The sequence below is a fragment of the Balaenoptera borealis genome (assembly GCF_965194805.1).
Source record: "Balaenoptera borealis genome assembly, chromosome: 20".
In the NCBI taxonomy this organism is placed as follows: domain Eukaryota; kingdom Metazoa; phylum Chordata; class Mammalia; order Artiodactyla; family Balaenopteridae; genus Balaenoptera; species Balaenoptera borealis.
In genome coordinates, this window is record NC_138879.1 from 22,860,692 (window position 1) to 22,882,994 (window position 22,303).

Genomic DNA, 22,303 nt, shown 5'->3' on the forward strand with positions numbered 1-22,303 from the left:
GGCTTCCACAATGTTGGGTGAGGCATTATAATGAGCTGGTTGGTCCCCATTTTTTAAAGTGCAGCAAAGGATAACCAGAATGAATTTTCAAGATTTCTTATTCACTTTCCCCTTAAAATGAAACTGGCGAATGGTAGTCAGTGTTTGGCTATTGTTAAGTTTACCCCCCAAAATGTTGATGAATGAATGAATAAATAATTTTTACTCTTAAAAACAAAAAAAGAAAAGAAGAGGAAGAGATGAGCTCTCTCTCTCCCCCCGTGCCGTGTGAGGTCACAGCAAGAAGGCAGCCATCTGCAAGCCAGGAAGAGAGCCCTCACCACAACCCCACTCTGCTGGCACACTGATCTCAGACTTTCAGTCTCCAGAACTGTGAGAAATAATTTCTGTTGTTGAAGCTACCCAGTCTATGTTATTTTGTTTTAGAGGCCCATGCTGCCTAAGACCATATTTCCCATAAAAACTCGCACCTGAATGTTCACAACAGCGTTATTCATAACAGCCCCAAAGTGGAAGCAATCCAAATGTCCATCAATTAGTGAATGGATAAAAAAATGTGGCATATCCATACAATGGAATGCTATTTGGCCATAAGAGTGAATGATGTACCTCCATGGACTACATGGATGAACGTGGAAGACATGTAGCCCTTAGCCTAGTGGGGAAGAGAAGGCTATGAAAGCACAATTACGTTACAGCGAGGCAAGTGTGATGAGGCAGAGAGGCACGTGTCAGAGATCTGAGGAGGGGTGTTGGGGCAGGTGTGAGCTGAGACTGAGAGGAGAAGGAAGAATTAGCCAGGAGAAAGGGAGGAAGACAGGGGACTGTGGGCCCAAAGGCATGCAGGCAAGGAACATTCTGGAGTGTGCTGGGAGCTACAGGCATGGGCACAGCCGGTGTGCAGAGAGGTGGGAGGCGTGGCTGGGGAGGGCCTCAGAGGCCACACACCAGAGTGCCATGGTCAGATGGCTGCTAAGTGGACGATGGAACTGGAAGTGGAGGAGTCCATCCAGATGAGAGGCTGAGCAGGGGTGGGAGAGGCAGACCCAGGAAATCTTTACGGGGTAGAAGATAGGGACTTGGAGGCTGCCCTGAAATAGGGGGAGGGGTGGCTTCAGTTTTGTTTTAGGCAGGTTGCACTTGGGGTGCCTGGCAGCCACCCGTGCAGGTGGACATTTGCACTTGGAACTCGGAAGCAAGCGGTTCAGGCTGGTGACAGAGATCTGAGTGATGCACATGCAGGCTTGATGACAGTCCCCAGAGTGGAATGGATGAGCGCCATCAGGGAGGGTGGAGAGGAGAGAGCAGTGGGGCGGGGCATCACCATTTACAGGCTGGGCAAAGACCCATGTTGCTGTGAGCAAAGGACAGCTTGTCTAGGAGGATGACAGGCAGTTCACGAGTCCACTCACATGAGGGCTGGGCGCGTCCACGGGACTTAGCAACCAGGTGGACACCGGAAGCCTTTTCTAGGGCAGCATCAGGGCAGATGCCTGGCTGTCGGAGGACCTGGGGTATCTGCTGGGAGGGGGACAGAGGCTTGGAGAGAGGCCCCCCTGTGACAGCCCTTATCAACTGTGTCACTTATTTCTGTCTATCCCCCAACCAGATGGCACTTCAAGAGGGCAGATACTCTTTCTCTATATGTGAGTATATATATACTCTTTCTATGTATCTTTGTGCCTCCAGACAAAATCCAATTCACCCCAAACGTATTCACTGTGCACCTGCAGTGCTCACCATACACTGTGCTCGCAGTTGAGGGTTTATGGCTGAGCTCAACCTTCTGGTGGGGCTCACTGTAGGTGCTCAGACTGTGTGCATGAAGCTCTGGGCAGGCTCTGCTGCCAACCTGCCGTGTGACCTCAGGTGAGTTACAGCTTGTCTCTCCAGGAGTTTACTCTTTGGCAGTAGGTGATTTCTGAAGCTCCTCCTGGTGATAGTATGTGATGATCCTGGGACTTCCGTGCCTGCAGCTGCCCACATTACTTGCTGCCCACCAAGCTCTTGGCAGGGTCAAAAGCTTGGGGTGGGGTGGGGAGCTGACACTTCCCAAGACCTTCCTGCCCAAGGATCCTCCTGCCACTGTCCCGCCACAGGTCCCCATTCGTCGTGGTCCACAAGGCCCCGTGCACTCTGCCCCCTGTCAGCCTCTCCAGCATCACCTCCCACCCAGGCCTGCTGGCTTTCTGGGCTCCAGTCACGATGGTCTTCGCTCAGATTTTGTTCTCCCCACAAGCCTTCTTGCCTCAGAGACTTTGCACATGCTGTTCCCTCTGACTAGACACCTTTCCCTTAATTCCTCACCTTGTTGACTCCTCCTCATTCTTTAGTGCTTGGCTCAAATGTGGCTTCAGCAGAGACATCTTGGCCCCCTGGGGGACAGTCACACCCCAGTGACACACCTTCAGAGCACCCTGCGCTTTTCTCAGCTCCTGTACCAACATGGTTAACCAAGTAGTTGGGTGTTTAATATCCATCCAGTTCCGCCCTTAGACCTGTGAGAAGGGTCTCTGCCCTGCCATGGGTCCCACTTTAGCTCTGGACCTTCTCTGTCTGTGCCTCTCCCCCCAGGATGAGGAATCTTTGAGGCCCCCTTGGAGCCCAGGCCCATCCCTTTAGACCATGCTCCTGACAGGTGGGACCCCAGGCCCATTCCCTCAGAGGGTGGACCATGTGAGGTGACCAAGGGGCAGCAGTTTGCACTGCTGTGTCCACCTGTGTGCACCTCCCCTTGGGCCAGGATGCTCTGAGGGTGGGAAGATATGGTGGGTGTGGCTGAGAGCAGAGCCAGCTCTTCTCATGCCAGCCATCTGGGCATGGAATTCGAAAGAGTCAAAGAAGTTTATGTTAGAACCTGGCCTTCAGGGATTCCCTGGCGGTCCAGTGGTTAGGACTCCTTGCTTTCACTGCCGAGGGCGCAGGTTCGATCCCTGGTTGGGGCACTAAGCTCCCACGAGCCACATGGCAAGGCAAAACAAAAAACCAAAAAAACCCTGGCCTCCCAGGTCATTATGAAAGATATTTGTCAAAGTAGGAGAATAGAACACATTTTATTGAACGCTTGTTAGCTTGATTTATAGCTTTACGATATGTTGACGTATGGTATGAGGCCTCCACTTGTACTCTTGCCCCAGCCCCTCTGGCATTAGGGGTGGGCTTCGGTCAGCCCTGCCCGCCCAACCATAAGCTCCACCAGGGAGGCAATGTGCGGTACCCCTGCCCCAGAACACAGTGCCTGGCACAGAAGAGCAGATAATAAATATTGGCTGTGAGAAACAAATGAGATAATCCAAGTAAAATGCTTGGTATGGTGCAAATGTCAATAAATATTAGCTATTATTGTTTGAACACATGAACGGGTAGGTGGGGCAGGGTGCTGAGACCCATATACTGAGGTGGTTTGTGTACAAGAAGGGGAGGGGGGCTGATGACCCCAGGGTTCACGCTTCCTTTTCTGAGGATGTGCCCTCCTTCCCCCTACCCATCAGGCCTCTCCCTCTCAAGGTGGGCACCAGGGAGGCATACCTGACAGCCAAGGCACTGAGAGGGGCTAGGAGCTCCTGCCAGGGCTATTTCCCCTCCCCGCAGAGAAGAACAGCTGGGGCAGATTCCCTCTTTGCCTTCAGGGACCTCCCCAGGCCCAGACAGAACCCACTCAGCTTAGTTTCCCTGCTTTACCATAAGGCCATGCTGGGGTTGAGGGGTAGCTGAAAGGATTGATTTCACCCTCACAGGAGGCTGTGCTCTGGTGTGAGAGGAGCCTGAGCTGGGGAGTCAGATCACCCACCAGACCCTGAACAAGGCACTTTGCCTTTGTACGCCTCAGTTTCCTCATCTGCAAGATGGGATTACTAGTAGAAATGGTGCATGTCAAGTGGCAGGTGCAGGGTGCACATTTAGTGACCAGGAAGAACCCTTGCACAGAGCACAAGTGGATCAGGGAGGGCAGAGGCCCAGAACCCCAACAGGAAAGTCAATGAAGAGGGTCTACAGCCAGCCAGTGATTGGGCCTGGCAGGAGCTTCAGTCCAGAGGCCTGGGGAAAGGCAGCTTCAGTTGCCCGCTGGAGGCCCGGCTCAGTCCTGTTTCCGCAGCAGGGAGGTTGTCGATTGCTGCTTCATGATGGGCACAGTGCCATGCACGGGGCCGGGGACCCACAGGGTCTCCCTGAAGGCCTCCACCAGGTGCAGGCCTGACGAAGCCAGGAAGCCCTTCGGCCAAATTCCTCCTCGCAACAGCGGCCATCCCAGAAAACTCTCCCCCCACCCCTCATTCTCGCACACGCACAGTAGGTGGCGCTATGATAAAGAACAGAGCCCAATTAACCCCCAAACAGGCCAAATCAGAGAAAAAAAAAAAAAAAAAAAATCACATTTTGCGCACTTCCCACCAGGGGTCACCATACCCTCAGAACCGAGAGGTGCAGAACTCGCACCGGCCTGCGGACTGGTGGGAGGCGGAGGGTCTCAGAGATAGAGTCCAGCCGCGTGGCTTCCAGCCGCCCCGCTTCTATGCAGGACCACTGTCGCCGCCCCCACTCCCAGGTCCGCAGCGCCAGCAGCGGGGGTAGGGGTGCGGGCCCGCGGTCAGTGCGGCGGGAAGACGTCTGAGCACTGCTGCAGGATGAGCTCCACCACCTGGTTCTGGAACACCATGGTCATGGGCATGCTGGTTTCCTCTGTCTCGGGCCGCAGCAGCGTGGGCCCGAACACTATGGCCACGCTCTGCACGGACATGCGGTTCTGTTCTCCGTGCTCGATCACCCTGCGGTGGGGGTGGGGTGGAATCAGGGCCCAGAGCTGGGGGGAGGCGTGCGGGGGAGGGTCCTATCAGGCCCGCCTCCCCATTCCCGTGCGGCTCCCCGGCTCACCTGCACAGGTGCTGGAAGAGCAGCCGCAGCGTGTCGTGGTTGGGGGCGGGCAGCGAGCGCACCAGGTTCCGAACACAGCGGCTGCGCTGGGCCTGGTCCTGCAGCTCTGGGCAGGGGAAGGGTCAGAGGCAGAGAGAGGAGAGGGAGGGAAACAGAGGGGGCTGACTTCCAGTATTTTGCGGGGGCGGTCCCAGCCAGAGGGGTGCCTGAGGCAGCCCAGCCCCACCCCTACTCCATCCGCCCCACTTCCCCCAGGCGCTCACTGATGGCCGCGATGAACTGGGGGAAGTGCGAGAAGGGGAAGAGGGGCTCGGGCAGCTCTCGAAAGAAGAGCTTCAGGGCGCCGGTGATTACGTGGACGTCCTCCCAGCGTCCGTCGTCCAGGTCCAGGCGTTCATCTGCGGAAAGCGGGGAGGGGAGGAAGAGGAGGTCAGCATCCCTTTGCGCCCTCGGGCCTGGGGCAGGGACAGGGGACGGGCCTCACCGTGGTCCACCTTATAGCGCAACTTCTGGATGGTGGCCAGGTTTCCACTGATGCGGTATAGACCGTCGATGTCCAGCCCTGGAGCGGAGGGAGGCGCTGACCGCGGGTTCGGTGGGATGGCGCTAAAGCCCCTGCTATGATTCCTGCTCAGGAACCCCCGTTCTTTCCCCCTCGACCCTGCGCTCCCCGGGGGTTCCGTCTGGGGTCCTGGAAGGAGGCCTTCAGGCTCCCGGAATGCCAGGCCCAGCCGGCCGGCGCGCGTACGTACCCCGGGCCTCGACGGTGCGGATGCACTGCTGCACGAAGCGCGGCACCTGGCTCCTCTCGCGCTCACACAGCACGGCCAGCGCGCAGCCGAACACCTGGTCTGGGGGAAAGGCTCGTCAGCGTCGCCTCGCCCCTGCGCCACCGGTGCCCAGCTCTCCGGGTCCCTCCTGTACCTCTGATGTAGCCCTTCTCCCGCAGTGACTGCAGCGTGGGCCGCCTCAGCAGGAACTTGCGGAGCTTGTGCCGGACCCTGCTCAGGTCGCTCTCCAGACCTCCGGGCCCCGGGGTGGGCACGGCTGCCCAAAGGGAATGGGAATGCGAGGGCTGGGTCAGTCGGTGGCGCCGGGGACCACTGGCAGCCCTAGCCTGGTCGTCACCACCCCGCCCCCACCCCGCCCCCCAGCCCCCACCCCGCCCAAAGGATGCCCACCCCCTCCACCAGCCTCACCCCCAAGCACACCTGCACCAGGCCGTGCCTCATCCTCCCGCCAGCTTCCTAGGCGCTCACTCGACCCAAAGTCCACGCTGCTGCTCTCACTTTCCTCCTCGGGGGGCAGGTCTGCGGACTAGAATCACACAGCCTCAGAGAGGCAGAGCCTTGGGCCAGCTGCGGGTCCTTCTGGGATGGGGTGAGGGACCCGAAGTGCCCTCCCAGCAGGCCTGGACTGGAGACCCCCAGGCAGAGAGTTTGCTGTTTCCTTATCCAGGTCAACCCCCTTCACCTCCACCAAAGAACCCCAGAAGCTCACCTCCCTTGGCTGCATGGAGCCCTCCAGGTGTTGGAGACAGTCATCCTGTTCTCCCCCACCTTTTCTTATCCTGACTACCCCTACCCACCTCCCCGTTCCTGGTCCACTTCCCCCATAATTTTCCTTAGCTCCTCTGTACACACTCCAGTAGGTCAGTATTCCTCAGTATGTGGCTCCCAGTTCGAGCTTGCAGTTTGAGCTGGGGCCAGAGCGCTGCCAACAACCTCACCGGCATCACCTCCCTGGATCTGGATTCCTACCTCTATTAATACAGCCAAGCAGGGCACCCGGTGTTGCCTAGTCCCTTAATAGGGAATTAAGGATCAAAAAGCCTCAGGTTGTTTCCAGGTGAAGAGCTGTCAGAGCGGGCCTGCCCCATCTCTACTTATGCAATTGATATATTGAACTTAAAAAACAATGCTACAGTAATCATTTCAATCCTTTTATTCTGTCTTCTGGTTTCAGCCTGTCTTTCCAGCCTGAGGCTGTTTAGCAGAGTATTTACTTTTCTCTTGCCTCAGTGTGGAATGGGACACTCCTCTAGGATATGCCCACCTGGAGGGTCCTCCTGTGCGGCCAACCCCAGAGGCTGGATTCACTTCCTTAAGAAAGGCTATTTCTTCAGCAGCCCATCTGCATCTGCAGAGAGGGCTACTTACCCACCGGTGCCATGGAGCTCCCAGTGCCCGAGTGGAGGGCCCCACCCACAGTGGGCACAGCTACCCTGCATAATGGCTGCCCATCCCCTCCCCACCAGCCTTGGCGGTCCCCAGCTCTGCCTACCAGCTCCTGGATGCCCTGGGCGATGGCCTTGTGCCAGGTGCTGATGATGGCCTCCGAGTCATGCTGGATCAGGTACTCTGAGCCATCTCGGCTCCGCAGCTGGTGGGACACAAATCACTCAGTCATCTCTGGTTCGCTGGGTCTGTCCCAGGGGGGATACAGAGGTAGAGGTGATCTGTTCCTGTCCCCAGGAACTCAGAGCCTAATATAGCAAGGGCCTCACCCCAAGCCAAGGTATTTCACCTCATTAAAGCGGTAGGTAACAGCATCTCCGTGTTACAGATGGGCAAACTGAGGCACAGTGAGTGTAAGCAACTTCCTCATAGACACACAGCTAGTGAATGATGGAGCAAGGACCTGAGTGCAGAAGATCTGCACATCTGTCAACAGTCTGGTGTGCTTTTCCCTGCCCCATCCTGTCTCTGTATGAGCCACAGAACACGGCAGGCCTACCCAGAGCACAGGCCAGCAAAAAAGTCAATGAAAGAAACTCCCGGTGGGAGACCCCAAAGCCACTATTTTATACTATTGAGGAGCAAGCAGATATTAACAGCCTGGGCTATTTTTCAGCTGACTGCTGTTTCCCTAACAAAGTCTACAAAGAACAAGGTGAGGCAACTTGGATGGATCTCTCCTCAACCTCTGGCTCTGAGAACCAAGCGTTCAAGGTTGATGGGAATGGTTGGTTGCCACAGCTTTGGGTCAAATGAGAGTCAGAGTCAGCAAAAACTGTCTCAGACAACAGGGTACAAACTTCCAGAATCAGAGAGGGCTGTGTTTTGGCTGTCTACCTATTTAACTCAGACTTGAATGCTACTTAAAATGCTTTCCAAGACAAAACCAAACAAACCTGCATGTTCTACCCCATCCCCCTTCCTGCAAAGACTAGAGAATCTTCAGTGGGCAGATAGCACAACCTCGTGCTAACCTAAACTGACTGTCTGTTATCCCAGAGAATGGCCTAACAATGCCTCTAAAACAATAGCCATTATTTTTGGCAGCTGTCTCAAAACATAATCAGTTCATATTTGAGTTTCATACAGAAGGCACATCTGTCTAGTTACATATCAATATACTGCTCAAGACATTCATTCTGTTGACTGCACAGGCAAGCCGAGCTCAAACCAGCCATTCTCAGGGGACTGTTACTGAAGTTTTCTGTGACTCTGGGGTGACTAGAAAGACCGGCCATCCTCAATGATATAGAATTTGGGGCGGTCTCTTGAGAAAAATCCAGTCACCTACAGGTCACCCCTGAGTGGAGGAAGGATGGCTGCCAGCCAGTGGGAAGCAGGGGGCTCCAGGATTTCCATTCAAGACTGTCAGCCTTCCCATCGGCTTGAGGAGCTCTGCAGAGCCCCATCTGCCTTCCAGTCCTTGCCAGAAAAGACAACTCAGAAGCGTCTACTCTGAAACTTTCATCAAAAGCCCGGTCAGAGAGGTGACATTCAGAGAGCCCTGTTTGAAGGATGTCCCTCCAGATCAGGAAGGAACATACCTAGCAAATATGATGTCCCTCCTCAATCTGACGTCCACGGCAGACATTGCTAGTCGATTACAGCGCTAAGCCTGGAGAAGGCTCCAGACCTACTGATCAGAGTGGCTCATGAGACAAAACAGGTTTCCAGCTCTGCTCTGTGGATACTCTGGTTCTAGAACTGAGTGAAGCTGGGTGAATTATCATTAAATGACACACTCAAGCTCCTTGCAGAATTGCTTTTTCTGAGCTGAGATGGAAGGTCATGCTTTCTGGGCTTTCATCAGATGTTAGCTGAAGCAGCCCAAGAGTCCCTTTACTAAATTAGAACGGAGCTGCACACTAGAAACTGATTTTCCTCAAAATCTAGGAAGGTTTCTCCCCACCCCAATAATAAGAGCCATGTAACTGATTGCCGTTCTCTTTTCACTCTGGCAACCAGGAAATCTGGAGCTGATTTTTTTCAGCAACAACAACCTTAGTACCTGTACATCATCCTAATCTCTCTCCACACTGCCCTCTTCCTCTAACTTGTTTTGTGGGTCCTGGCTTTCAGTGGCTTTTACCAGCTCACCATATACATTTTTGTGGTGAGCTGCCTCAAAACATTTGGGGACTGAGGTGAGGGTAAGAGTAGTTTAAAAACAAGACAACACACGGACAGTGAAGGGAAACACAACAGTGAAGACGGTGAAGACAACACATGGACAGTGGCCTGGGAGGGTCTTGCCTGGGCCCCACCTGGCCTCTCTCTTCCTGCTGCAGAGCCTGAGAAATGTGTCCACTACCCTGGTTTATTCACTGCCAGTTGGAAGCTGGGCTCTGACCAGCTAGAGCAGGTGTCCCAGCCTACCAGAGTAAGTAGTTGGGGACCCAGAGCCTCCTGTCTGTTTCAGGCCGAAGCAGCTGGGATGAGGACTGCGCTTCTAGGCACGACAGTTCCATTCCCCAAGGACCCCTACTTGGGACCAAGGGCCCCAGTGAACTCCACTCCTGGAGAGGGAGCTGCAGAATCTGTGATGCCAGGAAACACTGTGGACGGATCCCCAAGGTGGAGGCAGTTTTGGTTTTGAGCCCCGAGAATTCCAGCCCTAACTCCCCAGGTCCACCTTTTTGGGGCTTGCTTAGTGAGGGTCCCAAGCCATCAGTAAGCCCCTTCTCCTCCCCCACCCCACCACTCACCTCCAGCACATTCTTCTTGCTGGATTTGTCTTTGGGGGCCCAGGCGAGAGAGGCCCCCTTCAGCTCCACCGTGTACTCGGGGGTGGAGAGCTTGGAAGGCTGCCTCTGTGGGAAAGGGAAGAAGGGTTGGAGGGAGCATGGTTACAGGGCACCCTCAGCTCAGCTTGGGCCTGTCACAGCATCCTGGCTCCAATCTACCAGGCTCCCTTGGCTTCAGGGACAAAATGGGGTCACAGCTCTGGGGGCAGGGGGCCCAAGCGTTCCTGGAACCCAGAGATCCTGGTACTTCTTAACCATGGAGCCTGCAGGCTGGCTGGTTGTTTGCTACCTGCCCACCTAGGAGAGGAAAGGAGAAAGGAGTGCAGCCCCATCTCCGCGAGCGGGTGTGTCCAGTCCCCAGCCTCCCTGCCCACCAGGCTGGAGCTGTCCATCCTCAAGGACTGGTCCCCACGCCCAAGGTGGCTGGAAGTGCTTGTCCTGGGGTGATCTGCTCTCATCACCCCCTGCCAAGGCCCAGCTCCCTTGACACTCATCTTCCATGGTCTCAGACCTAGCCTTTGGCAAGCCTGATGCGGTAAAGACCCACAGGAGTCAGAAGCAGATGGGGTGGTCCCTGCTGGGCGCCTGGGCCTTACCAGGCCACCTGCAGTCGAGGTCTTCGAGTCCTTGAAGAATGTCAGGATGCCGCCCTCCAGCACTGTCCAGGAGGCACTCCAGTTCTTCTTCCTAGGCGGGGCAGTGGTGGCAGGGCTTGGGTTTGGTCCTGGGCTGAGGCCCCCCTCCCACCCCCAGGAGCAGGGCGCAGAGTTTAAGAACACAGCTTGGGGCACCCAACCGTAAGGGGTGGACTCCCAGCGCTAACACCTGGTAGCCAAGGGACCTGGGGCAAGTCACTTCCTCAGTGCCTCAGGGTCCTCACAGGACCTCATAAAGTCGCTATGAGGGTTAACAAGAGCCTGGCATACGGGAAGTGCTCAGTGAACGTCATCGTTAAGGCCCACCGTGGAGTCTGGGGGCAGACGGGTTCTCACCGGAGCCGCTTTCCTTTGTCCACCGTCTTGGTTCGATGGAGCACGCCTGCCTTGTCCAAGGTCTTGATCTTAGAGAAAGAAGGGGAAGGAGGAGGCAGTTAAGGGGGGAGCCACGGGGGGGCGGGGGGGGGCGGCGAGAGGCTAGCCTCCCTCTCAGCCAGCCACTCCCCACAGGTTGGGCCTGAGTCTCCACTGAACCCTCTTTGCCGGCACCTGGCTGCCGCTTGGTGGGGTGCCTGCTCCCACAGCAGGAGCAGCGGCAGGAGAGACTTCCTTCCAGCTCCGAGCCTCGCCCAGCTCTGAGCCTGGGATGACCCAGAACCCAGGTTCATTCAGCCCAGGCTAGTGCTCGGGGCTATGGTGGAGACGTGCCTCCAGACCCAATCCCAGCCTCCAGAGCCTCCAGAAACACCCCAGTTTTTCTGTGGGGGTCCTGCCAGGTCCTACATGCCCCCTCCCTTACCTTCTCCTCAGGTGGGCTGGCCTGGGCCGGGGTCTCATTGTCCTGGCTGGATTTGCGGATGCTTCGAGGGGCAGGGACAGGGACCTGGGGAGAAAGACACTGTCATATATAACCCCCCCTCCTCTCCCCGGCACTCTCCCTTCCCCACCTGGTTACCTGGGGCAGCTCCCACTGAACGGAGGCGTCATCCGGATTGTAGAAGTAAGGCTTCCCGTGTTGGTCCTCCAACCTCATCCACTGTGGGGAGAGGGATGGTCAGGGACCTAGCTCACCTCATGATGGGGGAGCAAAAGGTTCCCTCCAACCAGAGCCCAACATAGCGCCAAAGAGTTTACACGGGCAGGTGTGGGTGATTCGGTCTTGGGCTGACTTGGAGCCCGCGCGGGAACTCAGTTTAGAGTGTTAAGGGGAGCGACCCCGCGGCTGTCTGGGACCATCCGCCCACTGCCCCTACCTGTTCCTGGGTGAAGTTGTTAGTGTACAGCGTCTGCCCATCCTGGCTCACGTGGCAAGACCAGCCTGGGGGTGTGACCAAGGGAGAGGCGGGGCCGGGCTCACCGAAGGAGCCCACGGGGGAATAGTCTTCCTCTGGGTAACTGGTCAGCAACTCGGGGTAGTCCGTCTCAGGGGTGGGGGGCTGCAGGGAGCAGAAGAGTCAGAGGCTCTCAGAGCCAGCAGTGACCCCAGAGGCCCGGCCCTTTCGGTCCAGGCCACGCCCCCTCACCCTAGTTCCCCGGAGCTGTGGGAGACAGAGGCGGGGTCAAAGTCTCTCAGAGATAGCCCCGCCCACCCATGACCACGACTCCTCTCTCTCTGAGGCCCTCAGAGCCAGCCCCGCCCACCCTGGCCAGGCCCCGTCCTTTCAGACGAGGCCCCGCCCCTCACCCTCTGGTCCCTGGGGCTGCCGGGGCTGAGGCCAGGCTGCATCTCCTGCTCGTCCTCCGGCTGGTCCTCGGACTCGTCCTCCCAGGCCGTCTCGCCCGTCAGCGGGTTGTAGAAGAACACCCTGCGGCTCTCCTCATCCCAGTACTGGCCCCACTCGGTCTCGAGGCTCTCGTGGCTGCCCACCGAAGCCGGAGACGTGGCCGGGCTGGCGGCGCCCTCGGCAGCCTCGAAGGGCGACTCCCAGGTGGTCACGCCCGTGTCCGGGTTGTAGTAGTAGGGGCGCCCGGTGCCCGCGTCCGTGTGCGTCTCCCAAACCGAGCCGGGGCAGTGGGCTGCGGCGGCGCCAGGCGACGTGGCCCGAGGCTGCCTCTCTACGTTCGCGTACACGGGCTCTGGGAGGTCATCCACCTGAGGCAGGAGGAAAGAGACGTGACCTTCAGGGCAGCCCCGCGGTCACATCGTCCCCACTCGGGCACTCGCCACTTGGGCGACTTTCAGCAAGTCACAGCACCTCTCTGCCTCGGTTCCCCCAGCTGCAAAATGTCTGCCCTGCCCACTCCGGAAATTGTAGTGAAGAGAGAATGAGGAAATGTTCTTGAAAGTGCCTTGTAAAGTATGAAGTGCCCCAGATGCATGGGACAATTAGATTAATTATTTATCAACAGTAGTAAAATATCGATAACGAAGTTCTCCAGCTGCACACTCACAGGTGTGAATCAAAGGTTGCCCAGGAACAGAGAAATGCCCTGGGCCCAGTCCTTTCTCGCCCCAGGCTTCAGGACACCTGGGGGCAGGGCCCTGCTCCATTCTACAGCCCCCACGAAGAACCCCCAGCCCTCCTTCCTCCTCTGCCAAGAAAGCTCTGAACTGGAACCAGTACTGCCTCCAGTTCCAAATTTGGAGCTGGAACTTCCCCAGTACAGGGTTTGCAGGCCTCAGAATCAATTGCAGACAAGAGAAAGAGAGCCAGATGGGAAGGAGGAAGGAGGGCAAAGAAAGGTGAGCCCCACTTCCCCCTCCAAAGTAAAGTGAGGTGGGCTGGAGGGTCCAGTCACACAGAATATAAGCCTGGTAATGCTTTACACCCTCACGGCTTCCTGCTACCTGCTGGGCAAACTCTAAGCCCTTACCAGGGCACCAGAGGCCTTCCGTCACCTGCCTGTCTTCCCCCCTATTTCCTGCCACTCCTGACCCTTGCCTTGAACTTTAAGCTCCAGTAGCACCGGGTTGCTGGAGGCCCCCAGCCTCTCTGCTGTGTCTGCTACAGGCCTCTGCTCCTTCACAACCTGCCCCTCCTGGCTGACTCCTATTCCTTCTTTAGGACTCAGCTCAGGTGTCAGGTTCAAGATCTCTCCCGAGATTTCTCCTGTGTGCCCACCACACCCAGCCTAGCACCCACCAGAAAGATAAATAATGACACTATCAAACCCCAGGCAGCAGAATAGCACGAGGAGATTAATACTGTTTTCTAAGAATACATAATGGTACAAGGGAAAAGCAGATTTCAAAATGTAAACTTAGCACAATTCCAATTTTGTGTTTTTAGAAACTCTCCAAAATGCTAATGGAGGTCATCTCTGGGTAGTGTAATTATAGGACTTGGATTTGGTCTTGTTTAGTTTTTTTCTCTTCTGCAGCATCAAAATTTTGTGCAATAAATCTTTTTTTAAAAATCATAGAGGGACTTCCCTGGTGGCGCAGTGGTTAAGAATCCACCTGCCAATGCAGAGGACACGGGATCGAGCCCTGGTCCAGGAAGATCCCACATGCCGTGGAGCAACTAAGCCCATGTGCCACAACTACCGAGCCTGTGCTCTAGAGCCTGCGAGCCACAACTACTGAGCCCACGTGACACAACTACTGAAGCCCGCGTGCTCTAGGGCCTGCATGCTGCAACTGCTGAAGCTTGTGTGCCTAGAGCCCGTGCTCCGCAGCAAGAGAAGCCACCGCAATGAGAAGCCTGCGCACCGCAACGAAGAGTGGCCCCCGCTTGCCGCAGCTAGAGAAAGCCCGCGCGCAGCAACGAAGACCCAACGCAGCCAAAAATAAATAAATTTAATTAAAAAAAATCATAGAAGTCCCTCTGCTGCTGTAACACCTTCACTAAGCTATAAACCAGGGGTCCCCAACCCCCTGGCCACAGACCGGTAGTGGTCCCCAGCCTGTTAGGAACTGGGCCGCACAGCCCGAGGTGAGCGGCGGGCGAGCAAGCGAAGCTTCATCTGCTGCTCCCCACCACTCCCCATAGCTGGCATTACAGCCTGAACCATCCCCCACCTCCCCCCCACCCCGGTCTTCCATGAAACCGGTCCCTGGTGCCCAAAAGTTTGGGGACTGCTGCTATAAACTACTCGAGAGGGGAAGCACCTCCCGCTCAAGGCAGCCTCTCACTGGGCCTTGGGCAGGCGCCTACAAAAACATTCACTTGGCCAGCAAAGATTTGCCTGCTCTGTGCCAGGCACTGTTCTAGGCACTGGGAATGCAGCCGTGGACAAATGGACACAAATCTGCCCTGGCGGAGCTGACACTCTAGTGCATATGTGTGTAAATGGTGGTGGGGTGAGGAGGGCACTAAGCAGGGTGATAGGGAAATGCACCACACCTCAGTGATGACTGCTGTTAACAAGAAAACAAAAATAGAAGGGGGTGTTGCCATTTTAGACAGTGTGGTAGGCCCCAGGCATGGAGGGGGCAGGAAGAGCTGCGTACACCAGTCCACCCCTCTCCCTCGCACCACAAGCTCCTGTGTGGCTGAAATGGGACCTTCCATACCACTTCTTTCTCTCTGTCCACAACAGCCCTCCGGTGGCATCCTGTATTCCAACCACACTGGTCTGCTGACCCTCCCCCAAACACAAAAGGCATCTTCTTACCCCCATGCCTTTGCTCCAGATGTTCCTGCAGCCTGGAAACCCACCACCCTCCCTCCGCATTCCCTGCTGGTCCAAATCCTGCTCCTCCACTGGCACTCTGCTTGTCGCTCTGTTGGGGCCCGATGGCATTCTGCCTTGGTGGTCTGTTCATTGTCCACCCATCTGCCTAACTTCTCTGCCCCCAAAAGGCAAGAGTTTCTTGAGATCAAGACCCAGGATGATGTAACTGACCATAGTCGACCCCCAGCAGATGGTCCAATGCCCTGAGCCACACAGCCGATCCATCAAAAACTCTTACTGAGACTTCCCTGGTGGTCCAGTGGTTAAGACTCCGTGCTCCCAATGCAGGGGGCCCGGGTTCGATCCCTGGTCAGGGAACTAGATCCCGCATGCCACAACTAAGAGCCCACATGACGCAACTAAGGATTCTGAATGCCGCAACTAAAAGGTCCCACATGCCGCAGCAAAGATCCCACGTGCCGCAAATAAGACCCGGCGCAGCCAAGTAAATAAATAAATATATTTTTAAAAAACGCTTTATAACAAACAAAACAAACAAGCAAACAAACGAAAACACTTACTGCATGAGTACGCAAGTCAATTCCATGCCAAACTTCAGTAACAAACAAAAACCAAACACACCCGATATTACAGGAGAGACTGGGGTTAGCTTTGAGCAAGAATTTCCTGAAAATGAGAGTTCAGGCACAAGAACCAGGGAAATCCTTGGGAGAACAGGATGCAGGCAGCGGGTGGAGGAAAGTGGATGACCGGACACACCTCCTACCCACCCCAGCTGGACCCACTGAGGTAGTGGCCTTGCTCATCCCGGGGACAGGGGCTGGAAGGGTGCCAAGGAAGGAGACAGGCTCTTGGGAGTGGGGATTTCCACGTGGCCAGGCTGCTGGCCTTGCCTCTGAGTCCACAGGGAGTCCCGGGCTGGTCGGGATCTTGTACAAGGAACACCCCCAGCCGGTATAGAGGAGATTTGGGAGGTAGAAGTTGAGGCCCCCCACGTGACTGTCACCAGGAAGAGAAGACACAGAATTACACTGGGGAGCTCCAGACTGCAAATCAGAGGCCAAATGGGGGCAGGGCAATGCCCCTTGGAGGGAAGCACAGTCTAAGGATTGGAGCTGCCCCAGAGACACAGGCAGCTTTGGAAGGTTGTGAGGGGCCTTCGTTTGAGGTGGGCAAGCAGAGTTGAACCACTGCTCGGGGTGCTGCAGCGCTGTGGAAAGAGCTGGACTGAAGTAGCCCCGAGGCCCTTTCAGACTCTAGAACTCTCTGTAGAGCCCCCGCAGTGCTGAGATAGAGGTACTTTCCTCTCCTGGCAGAGCCTCAGACAGGCTCAGACTGGCTCCTGGAAGCCAGGTGGTGAAGCCAGGCCCTCCAGGCCCTCAGGCCTTCAAGGAGGAGCTCTCCCCGCTTAGAGCAGGGCTGCCGCCCATCCCCCAACTCCTGGAGGCCCAGACTAGATGCAGACACAGGGGTCTGACTAGGGCACCAGGGGCTCTTGGGCCCCAGATCCCAGTCATGTTAGAGACACAGGGGACACTGAGTGGGAAAGAGAAAGTGGTCTCCCACCTCAGTCCGGAGAACAGAGCCAACAGGGGCCCGGCTGTCACCACACCCAGCTGCCCCCGTGCCCCTCTCAAAACCAGTCCCCTCCCCTTGCCCACAGGCAGGTGACAGGCCTGCCTCTCCCCTCCCCGCCCCCAGCCCTGAAGCAGGTCACCACCTCTCAGCATCCCTATGCCGCCCCTCTCAGACAGGCGGGGCCTCAGAGAAGGAAAGAGGAAAGAAGGGAGGAGTCCCAACCTCCGTGAGGCTCCCTCAGCTCCCAGCGGGGCCAGAGGATGGAGGCCCAGTGGCAGCCCCTGACCCCATAGCCCCCTCTGCCATCCCCATCAGAGGCTGAGCTCTCCCCCCGATGCCAGGGTCCCCTACCTGTCCCCGCAGGCCCCGACTCTGCCTCCTGGTCAGTTTGGCAATGATGTCCACCATCCTGTGCCCCTGAGCTGCTGGGATGGAGCCCTGGGAAGGCTTTGGGGGTGGAGCTAAGGGGCACAAGCCCAGGGCTGGTACAGGGCAACAGGGAAACAAGAAGTTGCCTTGAGATGGCGGGAGGCTGAGCCTCCAGCCCATTTCCTGTCAGGGCTGCGGAAATGCTGCCTGAGAAGGAGGCCGCCTGAGACAGGGTGGGGTGGAGTCGGGTAGGGGTGCCTCGGGGCAGGGGTGTTTTATGTCCAGGGAAACCACTGACCACCCCACTCAGTGCTCTGATTACCAGTGAGTTCTGAATCCCAGGCCTAGACACAGACGCGGAGCAGGCCGCACAGAGGACGGCACTGGGCCCGTGGGTGGGGGAGGGGTGGGCTGCACAGACGGGGGCCGGCAGAGGGGGCAGCTGGGCGCTGGGGCCTGGGCTGGTGTAGACAGGACAATGAGTGGCCGTCAACTCCTCCAAGGCCCAGGGAGGATGTGATGGAAAAGAGGAAGCTTGCATGTGGGGGGATGTCTCAAAGAGGAAGGGGTCTGGGCAGATGTGGTATCAGAGGGAGCTGGTGTCTGGATCCCTCCAGCCACGCGGAGGACAGGAGGGACTCTGGCCACACCACAATCTACCCGCCTGACCGCCTGGGTCCACCTCCTCCAGCCTTGGTCACCAAGACGCATGCGTGCACCCTCACCTGCGTGCCCACACACACGAGCAGGTACGCCTGGGCCCCTCCCCCGCCCTCCATGGACCCAGAGAAGGGGATGGGGACTAGCCCCCCAACCCACTCTACCCTAAGAGCTTTCTTCTGGCCTCCCCTCTCTTCACCCCCTCACCAGGTGGGTGCTCACAGAGGACACAGCACGTCCTGGATGAGAAGCTGCGGCCTCTCCTCCGAGCCTCTGGGGTCCATCTTGTCTTTGTTAACCCCCTCAGAGGTGCTTCCTCCTCAGCCCTAAGTGCCCACCACCCGGCAGCCCGCAGGCTCGCCCGCAGTGGCTGAACAGGACGCTCTGACCCTCCCCCTCCCCCTTGCATCCCAGGGCCCTCATCTCCCATTTCATCATTCCCTCATCCCCCAGCCCTGGCTCTCCTTCCTTCCCGGCCCACATCCCCCAGGCTCTCCTCCCCTGCACCCACTGTGGGCTCAGGACGGGGACACCCAAGTCGAGCCAGGCATGGTGTAGATTTGGGGTGTGGAACACTTGGGGAGACCCCATTCAGAGCAAGTCTGAGGGCTATGCCCTACTCTGCCTTCAGGGCTCTAGTATCACTTCACTACCATCCCCTGTGCCCCAACTCAGAAGCCAGCAGCCCAGGGGCAAGACTAATGCCCCAGAGAGGCCTGGAGTCCTCACTTGTCACACATATGGCACAGCACATTGTCCCCACCCTGAGGGCCAGGGCACACACACACACACACACACACACACAGCCACCAAGAGAGATGGAGCCAAGCCCCAGAGAAGGGAAGAACCTCTGTAAATTCCAGAGCAGCTGAGCCACCAGGGAGGAGCTGGGGTGGGGAGGGAAGACAGGAGGACAGGTGCGGGAACCTAGGCCCTCAGCACTGCCCTGCGGGAGGAACTGGGGAGTAGGGTCTCCCTGTGGCAGGGACCAGGAGTGACAGTGGGGGGATGGCTAGGACCACAGAAAAGGCAGCCAGCACCCCGCCCACTGCTCCTCCCCTCTAAGAGGCCTGGCCCCCACGCCTGGGACCAAGCAAAACCCACCCACACAGCTCTGGCCTGTCCTGGTCACCGAGGTTGGCTCCTCAGGCCTCCTGCCTGGGCTTCCCCTCCCCCGGTGAGAGGAGGTGGTGACCACAGCGGTTCCCCAGCAGGGTCCTCCTCGCTCACCACACCCTCAAGCCTCGAGAGGCACACGCGGGGGGAGGGGACACAACAAGCCAGCTGCATATCACCCATCTCTCCAAAACTCTCACAGAAGTATCGGGCCAGGAGCAGGTGCAACCAGAAAATCCTATCAGCTCTCTGGGACCAGAGGCAAAAGAAATGCCCACAGACCAGTGACTGAGCCTAGGGACTGGCTAAGGGGGGCCGGGGGAGGGGGGACAGGAACTCCTCGGCTGCCTCTGAGCCTGCTCTGTGCGACCCGGGCTGGGGTGGAGGGGGAGCGGGAATGAGTCATGATCTTTGTCCCCAGGGGCTTAGCCGTGTACAGAACCGCCCTGTTCTGGCGTCTGTCCCTCCTCTGAGCACACCTTCTCCAGCACAGAGTCCAGGCCTCACTCCGCATCCACCCCTAACCCTGAGCGACGGGTGCACCAACGTACAGTGCAGAGCCATGCCTGGCCCCGCCCCCGAGAGGCACTTAGTGTGAGACTCCAAACACAATGACCTGAGGTGAGGTTCTTCTCCTGGGTTTGGGGCAGAAGCTCCACTCAATTAAAGGGAAAAAAGAATGGAGCCAGAGTCCAGAGACCTGGCTTCTTGTGTAGACTCTGTCTCAGTGTCTCTCTGGGCAACCCCTGGAATCTCTGGACCTCAGTTTCTTTATCCATAGAGTGGGCTGTCATTCTCTGCCCCCCTCACAGGGTTGGTTGGTACAAAAGAGCCAAGCAGGTACATGAGTTCCCACACCCACATGGGGACATGGGGAAGAAAGCAGGGTTGCACTTCTGCTTTTCTGGTTTTGGGTTTCAGTTGGGTGCCCTTGGCTCTGGACTCTGCTCCCAGCCTCTTGGTGCCCATCTCCTGGGTGCTTGGTGTCTCACCTCTGCTTCTCACTCTACTGTGCTAGGAAAGCTCAACCAGCTTTATTAGGTTAACAACTTGCAACTGTATCTCCAGGTTACTTGGTGGGGTGAGGCCTGGGGTGGAGCCCCTTCGCCACTTACCACCCCCTGTGCTCTGAGGAAGGCTGGCAGACACCCAAGAGGTCTCCTGCTGCTGGGCCAGGAGGAATCAGAAATGGTCTGTTGAGGACCCCGCTGGCCAGCAAACGCTGTGATTATGAGCCAACCTCAGGAGGTGGGAAAATGTGACCGGGTGGTCATCTTCTGCCACCCCTTCAAGCGAATCTGTCCCTGTGCTCACCTTTCCTTCTCTCTCCCCTGATGGGGGTGCAGGGTCCTCCTGTCCAAGCCGACCTCCCCAACGGGCCCGGGAACCCGACTAACTCTCATTTGCTCAGAAGCTGCCTCACCTCTAATCTCCAGCCCCTTCTCCAGCCTTTATCCCTTTGGCATTTCAACAAATTCAAGGTCTCTCCATCTTGGAAAGAAAAAAAGTGTGTGCCTGGACCCAGCCCTCCCCTCCTCCTTTTCAGAGCCAACTTCTTGAAGGAGTGCATTCACCCATCATCTCGCCCAGATACCCAGCCCCCTGCTCGGGTCTCCCACAACCTCCTCAATGACTAATTTGGTCCTGGTCTGGCCTGACTTCTCTCTGGTCCTTAGTCCTTATAATCCTCCCCCTCCTGGACTGCCTCAGGCCGTGGCCTCTTGGTCTGTCTCCTTCCTCTGTCCATCTCCTGGGTGCTTGGTGTCTCATCTCTGTTTCTCACTCTACTGTCCTGGGAAAGCTCAACCAATTTTATTAGGTTAACAACTTGCAACTGTATCTCCAGGTTGAGAAATCCAACTGCCCCCCTCCCCCCGCCCCAGGATGTCCTTGGTACACTGAAAAGATGCACAAACCGAGTTCATCTTCATCCTCCTCCCCATCTCAGCATCACCTCTGTTGCTCAGGCAGAAACCTAGAATCATCCTTGATTCCTGCTTCCCTTGTATCACCTGTCTCGGAGCCCTGGCGATCCAGCCTGCGGAAACCTTTCAGACTTACCCGTCCCCAGGTAACACCAGGCTTAGAGGAGCACGGGAACATCCCCACAAGGAAGCCAACATTCAGCTCTAAAACAGACATTCTACAGGACAACTGGTCTGGTCTCTTTAACAAGTCCGTGTCAGGGCAGAAGGAAAGGAAGGGGGTTGTCAAGGGAGATTTAAGAGACAACCAAATGCAATGAATGCATAGGATTGGATCCTGGTTTGAACCGGCTGTGAGAGACTTGTCTTAGGATAACGGGGGAAATTTGACTATGGCTTGGATCTTAGAGGATATTAAGGCATTAATGTTAGTTTTGTTAGATATAATAATGGCATCATGGTGATAGAGAAAAAGATCATTTTTAAGAGGAGCATGCTGAAGTTTTCAAGGGTGAAATATAATGAACTCTGGAATTTGTAACTTTTATAATTTTATTCTTGGCAAAAAAGATAGAACAAACATGGAAAACAGTAACTGTTGAATCTAGCTAATACGTATAATTATATTCACTTCAGTATTATTTTTTCTTTTTTGTAGGTTTGAAAAATTTCATAATAGAAAGAAAAAAAAACCCTCAAACTTTTTTTTTTTTCTATTCTTCATCCTCAGTGTTACTACTCCACAAGGTATTCATTATTTCTTATCTGGAAACAGACCGGCCCTTCCAGCTCTCCTCTACTCCCAATCTGTCATAGACAAAGGAATTTCTCTCGCTTTAAGATATAGTTCTGGGGCCAGGGATTCTGAAATATAGCAACTTAAGCATGCCCTGCTTCTCTTCTTCTCCCAGTTGCTACCCTCTACTGCCCAAACCAAGTGGGAGCTGGTGCAGGTGAGTGGACAGGACCTGGCTGGCACAGGTGAGAGGTCCTGAGACAGAGGCTGGGACCCGGGAGACCCTGGTGTAGACTGCCCCTGCCACGGGACTTCACCTAGGGTGAGGCCGGGGGAGACTTGTCCAGACCCCTTGCCCACAGGAGCTGACGGGGAGCCAATCAGGTGGGCTAAACACCCTCTGTCCTTAAGGCTGGGCCTGCCGAGGAGGCAGGGAGAATTCACACTGGCAGAGACCACCGCTGCTCTAGGGACTCCCCCACCAAGCTCATCCCCAGCCCTGATGAGCAAAGACTCATAATAAACTCCACTCCTCTGACAGCCCAGGGGCTGGAGAGAGATGGAACAAACAGAGCCACCAAACTGGCCACTGCTATCAGACCCCAGTACGACTGGGACGCAGGACACGCTAAAGACGCCATCACAAATCATGGCAGGAAGAACTTGTCAGTAAAGGGGGATGGGACAACTGGATGACCATCTGGAAAAAAAAGGTAATTAAAGGTGAGTCGACATCTCACTCTGTCCACTCAGACATACCCCCAAAGGATCAAAGATTCAGATGTTAAAAGTGAAGCCATAACAACAATACTCAGAGAGGAAAATATAAGCA

General features: G+C 56.3%; 1 protein-coding gene and 1 long non-coding RNA gene across 14 annotated transcripts in view; one reads left to right on the forward strand and one right to left on the reverse strand.

The window, feature by feature from the left end:
• Positions 1 to 3,034: 3,034 nt before the first annotated feature.
• The window catches only part of ARHGAP27 (Rho GTPase activating protein 27), a 32,729-nt gene continuing 13,460 nt past the window's right edge, over positions 3,035 to 22,303 (reverse strand). For 10 of the 13 annotated variants that reach the window (XM_082371821.1, XM_082371820.1, XM_082371815.1 and 7 more), the window contains 15 exons: positions 12,194 to 12,601; positions 11,763 to 11,945; positions 11,465 to 11,545; positions 11,309 to 11,392; positions 10,846 to 10,913; positions 10,450 to 10,540; positions 9,815 to 9,919; positions 7,156 to 7,254; positions 6,084 to 6,189; positions 5,797 to 5,919; positions 5,625 to 5,723; positions 5,357 to 5,434; positions 5,136 to 5,270; positions 4,873 to 4,978; positions 3,035 to 4,766 (listed from right to left, as the gene is read on the reverse strand). In XM_082371821.1, the coding sequence (XP_082227947.1) occupies positions 4,589 to 4,766; positions 4,873 to 4,978; positions 5,136 to 5,270; positions 5,357 to 5,434; positions 5,625 to 5,723; positions 5,797 to 5,919; positions 6,084 to 6,189; positions 7,156 to 7,254; positions 9,815 to 9,919; positions 10,450 to 10,540; positions 10,846 to 10,913; positions 11,309 to 11,392; positions 11,465 to 11,545; positions 11,763 to 11,945; positions 12,194 to 12,601 (1,944 nt within the window). In that variant the 3' untranslated portion in view covers positions 3,035 to 4,588. Of the gene's footprint in view, positions 4,767 to 4,872; positions 4,979 to 5,135; positions 5,271 to 5,356; positions 5,435 to 5,539; positions 5,724 to 5,796; positions 5,920 to 6,083; positions 6,190 to 7,155; positions 7,255 to 9,814; positions 9,920 to 10,449; positions 10,541 to 10,845; positions 10,914 to 11,308; positions 11,393 to 11,464; positions 11,546 to 11,762; positions 11,946 to 12,193; positions 12,602 to 17,016; positions 17,130 to 22,303 lie in introns of those variants that run through there. The other 3 variants (XM_082371814.1, XR_014238403.1, XM_082371813.1) reach the window with 3 other exon arrangements.
• Positions 12,609 to 14,252, forward strand: LOC309618300. Its single transcript, XR_014238404.1, has 2 exons — positions 12,609 to 13,192; positions 13,873 to 14,252. It is a non-coding gene; the product is annotated as an uncharacterized lncRNA (long non-coding RNA).